General features: G+C 53.2%; 1 protein-coding gene across 1 annotated transcript; it reads left to right on the top strand.

Moving 5' to 3' along the window:
• Positions 1-389: 389 nt before the first annotated feature.
• On the top strand, positions 390-4,214 carry ENPP7 (ectonucleotide pyrophosphatase/phosphodiesterase 7). The gene is made up of 5 exons (XM_035568679.2): positions 390-630; positions 1,730-1,875; positions 2,741-3,361; positions 3,495-3,708; positions 4,126-4,214. The coding sequence occupies exons 1-5, from the start codon at positions 390-392 to the stop codon at positions 4,212-4,214; spliced, it is 1,311 nt and encodes a 436-aa protein (XP_035424572.2).
• Positions 4,215-5,292: the final 1,078 nt, after the last annotated feature.

The following is a 5,292-nucleotide window of genomic DNA, read 5'->3' as shown; positions in this document are numbered from 1 at the left end:
GCTCGCAGGGCACAAAGTGGGGAGAGGGCACGGCATGGGGGGACAGGGGGACAGCACGGGGAGCAGGGAGGTTGCGGATGGACAGGGGCTGCCTGTAGACAGCGGCCTCAGCCACACCAACAACACTTCACGTTCACGGGTGCCATAAAGCAGCACCCAGCGCCACGGATGGAGGAAGCAGGTTTGGCGGTGGAGTCAGAAGGAAATCCCAGCTAATCCAGCTCAGTTAGACAAAAACAAAGAGGGTCATTCTGATACAAAGTTCTGGCTGAAGCCCTGCACCTGATCAGCATTTGCAAGATTAGATAAGGACTGAACTTAGTCCCTTCCTGCATATATTAATGCGAGCTCTCTGGATGTCTGGGCTACTCCAGTTCAAGGGCAAGAAGATGGTCGCTTCTCTGGGGTTCCTATTTGCTGTCCTCTCTTTAGCAAGATGTGTCCCCGTGCAGCAAATAGCCAGCCGCGACAAAGTCCTCCTGGTGTCCTTCGATGGCTTTCGGTGGAACTATGACCAGGACGTGGACACCCCCAACCTCGATGCCATGGCTGCAGAGGGAGTGAAGGCGCAGTACATGACTCCTGCCTTTATCACCCTTACCAGCCCGTGCCACTTCACGCTGCTGACCGGTGAGTCCCTGCCTGCCAGAGCAAGCAGAGCCCCAGAGGGGGGTGCAGTGTGACGGTGAAAGAGCAAATTCAAGGCTTAGGTATAAGGGAAGCTAAGTCAAGCAGACAACCCAAGGACTGGCCTCAATAGTGTGGTAAGCTTTAGCATATATGACTTTTGGAAAAAGAGTCAGAGACATGGCAATAGTTACAGAAGCTGAACCTGTATTCATCAAAGGTAAATAGCATCAGGCTAACCTGATAGCCTCATTTGATAAGATAAATGATTTTTTAAATAAGGGAGATGCAGTAAATCTCATCTTTCTGGACTTCAGCAATGTATTTGATACAGTGCCACATGGGAAATCATTAGTTAAGACGAAGAAGATGAAGATTAGCACAAAATCTCTAATGGGGGTAAGTAACCGGCTGCAGGGAAGGCAACAGCAGGTAATACTGAAAGGAGACTGACAAGCTAGGGAGGGTAACAGGGGAATTCCTGGGGAATTGATTCTGGAGCCAATCTTATTTAAGATTTTCATTAATAACCTTGGCATAAAAGAGTGGTGCATGCTAATGAAATCTGCTGATGAGAAAAGGCAGGGAGGCGGTGTCAATACAAAGGAGGACTGGGATATCATGCAGAAGTAACTGTGCAGTCTTGAGGACTAGAATAATAAAAAATAGCATGAAATGTGACAGCGCAAAGTGCCAGCCTTTCATTTGTAAGGGGATTTCTGCTTTATGCTGACCTCAACCATTGTGAACAACAGAAAACGAAACACCAAAGCAGTTAGTTAAATGCAGCATAACGGTGAACCCTAAATGTGATGAAAAGGGCAAGAGCAACTGCAGGAGGCAGCTGCACTTCCAGGGGCGAGGGGGGGTCAGGGCGAGAGCCACCCGCACCGTGGGCCCCTGGGACTCACAGCATCCCCCTGCAGCCCCTCACACTCTGCTCCTGGCCACCCAACTTGGTACGAGCCAGGTGGAGGAACGAGGCAAAAGCAAAGGCAAAAGGACAGCCAGGAAAGGGGAAGGAGAGACAGAGAAGCAGACACGGACTTGGAAGCCCAGCGGAAGCCTGGCTCACACCCGCCTCGTCCATCTCTTCTGACAGGGAAATACCTCGAGAACCACGGGGTGATACACAACATGTGGTTCAACACCAGCACGGGGGTGAAGCTGCCCTATTACAGCACGCAAGGCATTGACAGCTGGTGGGACAATGGCAGCCTGCCCATCTGGATCACAGCTCAGAGACAGGCAAGTGGGGCAGGCTCCTCTCGCACGCAGACCCCGAGACACAGGCGTCTCCTGCCTGCACTCGTGCAGTAAAAGCTACAGGCAAGCCACGATCTCTAGTGGCCATGAGCTAACATCCTCCTTGCAAATGACAGGCTAATTAGAGCAGCAAAAAAATTTAAATCCCCAGACACTGGCAGGAATAATTATGATCATTCTATTAAAAATAGCAAAAAATAAAAGATGCACTTCAGCTTTATTAAGATATTAATAAAACAGGTTATCCATTTCCTGTTCAAGGAAACCCCAGCCAGTTCTTTAGGGAGCATAACGAGCCCAAGCATTCAGTGTGCTCCAAAGCACGTACCTCATTTCCTCGGCCTCACCCAGCACCTTTGGGGGACTGGTGTAGGGGGTTGGTCCCCTCTTCACTGAGCACTTCCTCAAATCTCAGCAGGCTTTGAATCTGGCTTTGAGACAGGACACGAGACCTTGCCCCAGACACATACCTTTGCCTGTATTTACCTGCCAAATTGGCCCCATTGACTCCAGTGTGAGTGCTTGTATGACGGCAGCACAGCACACCGTAATGCTCTGGTGGTCAGGAGCCAGAGGGGCCATGCAACATACAAACAAGTCACTTTCTAAAGTCATAGCAAGTGTTACTAACACAGCGAGAAAACCAGCGCATAGGGGTTCTGGGAAGGGCAGTGCTTTCAATTAATCACTTTTAATTGGCAATGAGCAAGAAAACCTCATTAGAGACAGAGGTAGACATTAGGGGGCTGAATGAACTAACCGCATTAGTAGGTAGTTGTTGTACTGACAGATGGAGGGATGCTGCAGAGAGAGTTCAGGTGGGTTTATGCAATGTCTTCACTAACAGGGTTTAAAGACAGGCTCTATCTATTTCCCTGGGGGACGAGCAAAATATCAAGGGGAAGAAGTGAATATGAAGATGGTGGAGCCCGCCATATTCAACTACAGCAATGAAACCATTTGGAGACAGAACATCGACATTGTCATGGAATGGTTCACGGTGAACAACCTCGACTTCATCGCCCTCTACTTCGGTGAGCCAGACTCAACGGGACACAAGTATGGCCCCGAGTCCACGGAGAGGAAAACCATGGTCAGCCAGGTGGACAGAACCGTCGGCTACTTAAGGCAACGTATCAGGGAAAGTGGCTTGGAACCAAACCTCAACCTCATCATCACGTCTGACCATGGCATGGAGACGGTCATAAAGACCGACGAGATTCACATCCAGAAAGTAGAGAACTTCACGTTCACAGACATCCAGTTTGAACTCTTAGACTATGGACCAAACGGACTACTGGTACCAAAAGAAGGAAAATTGGAGCACGTGTATTCAGTCCTGAAAAATGCCCACCCAAAGTTGCATGTGTACAAAAAAGAAGAGTTTCCAAAGAGATTCCACTATGCCAACAACTCCCGGATCACCCCGCTCCTGATGTACAGCGATCCAGGATACGTGATCCACGGGGTAAGATGTGTGTGCAGACACATTTTACTGTCTTTTCTTGGATCTGCCTCTTTCTTTCTCTCCTCATGCTGCCTCTGGGGAGCTGAGCCGGCGGCCGAGGGGTCGGGGCGCTCACACCCTGCCTCCCTTTCAGCGAATCAAGGTCCAGTTCAACAAGGGGGAACACGGCTTTGACAACGAGGCCATGAACATGAAAACCATCTTCCGCGCCGTGGGGCCGGCCTTCAAGCGAGGGCTGCTGGTGGAGCCCTTCGAAAGCGTCAACGTCTACGCGCTGCTCTGCGAGCTGCTGGGCATCGTGCCCGAGCCGCACGACGGCTCCCTGGAGGTCCTCAGGCCCCTGCTGCGTGAGTGCCCCGCGGATGGCTGCGGGAACACCGACACCTAGCGGCGGCCGCCCGACGGCCGCAGCCGCTGCGGGACCGGGGCCGGAGCCGGAGCCTCCGGGGGGGCTCCCTCCGCTCCCCCCCGGCACAGCGGGCCCCGGGCCGGCGCTGACCCAGCCGGCAGCCGGGCAGCTCCCGCTTTAAGGGCGTCTAAACGTCCCCAAAACGCCCAGCAAAGCTTTGCACAGCCGTTAGAGGTTGGAAACGGGAGGTGCCGCGGCCAGCGGAGCATCATTCCTGCAGGGAGCAGGGGATGCAGAGCGGCGGCTGCTTGCTGTGCCCAGTCCCCTGCACGAGCTCCATGCCGCGGGAAGGGGCTGCTGCTCACCTGGGCAGAGCCCGGCTCCCCGCTTTAATGCTGAACCTTCGCCGTTGCAGGTTCAAGCGCTCCTCTCCTTGCCGCCACGAAGCTGTCAGTGATGCTGGGGATTGCTCTCACTCTGCAATGCTGGAGAGGAATATACTAACTGCCTAGCAGAGGTAATTTATTCCAAGGATAGCCAGAAAGCTCTGTGGAGGTGCTGCCTTGTTAGGCATGTGCCTGTGTGTTGGCTGCAAGAAAAAGAAGGATCAAAGTTTGCTGTTTGCCTTCAATGTGCATATATGCCTGGAGACCTAGCAGGATGAGCAATTCTCGGTCTCATTTCCTGGCATTTCCAGCACCACGCATGCACAGCCGACATCCACAGGCTGGACACACATGAAATAAGTACCAACAGCACTGTGCTTTCCTCTCTTGACAGCCTCCGAGTTTCAGGCAGCTCTACCAGAAACGTGTGGAGAGGTGAGGAAGCACGTGTCTGAAGAAGACAGCCTGACGAGCGTAGGGAGACCCCGCTCCAAAACCTCCCCAAATTTCTCATCCACATTCCTCCAGCGTTGCTGAGTCCCCGGGTGGGGAAGCCCTCCCCAGCTCTGGTGTGCACCAGGGATGCGCGGCTGTGGAAGCTGACACCGATGCACAGTGTGACTTTGACAAAAGCATCCTGTGTCGGTGCTGCCCCAACTTCCCCATCTGCTCAAGGGAGAAAAACTCCAACTCGGTTTGGACCAGGGACAGTTAATACATGATGAGCTCCTAAAGCAATTAAAAGCATATCTAAGTTCTGCATGTGCTGAGAAGCCTTCTGTAATTGGTGCTGGACTCCAGCACAGGGTACACGGAGAAGACAGGGGTCTCATCCTGTCTCTGCCGGCTGCTGGGGCTGCTCTGGCTGCCCAAGGGCCCCTGGCTGTGGCAGTGGGGTCAGAACAAGCTCGGCTTTGGCAAAGGCAGCGACCGGGCGCAACAGCCTCAGAGGGATCCCAGCATCGCTCAGTGTCTCCCACCCCTGCCCTGAGCCCTGGGTGCCTTGAGCGTGGTTCTGTTTGTCCATCCAAAACTTTCTGTCCCTTATGGCTCTGGACAAAAATGGGCAAACAGCACCAACCCAAGCTCAAAACTCACAGCAGACAGGAGAGGCCGTGGCTGCTGTACTCCAGGCAGCGCTCAGGAAATATCACCCACCTGCAGCCCTGATCCTGGGCTGCAGATCCTCCTCCTCG

The sequence above is a fragment of the Cygnus atratus genome, chromosome 18 (assembly GCF_013377495.2).
Source record: "Cygnus atratus isolate AKBS03 ecotype Queensland, Australia chromosome 18, CAtr_DNAZoo_HiC_assembly, whole genome shotgun sequence".
Classification (NCBI taxonomy): domain Eukaryota; kingdom Metazoa; phylum Chordata; class Aves; order Anseriformes; family Anatidae; genus Cygnus; species Cygnus atratus.
This window is presented reverse-complemented; position numbering and strand designations above follow the sequence as displayed.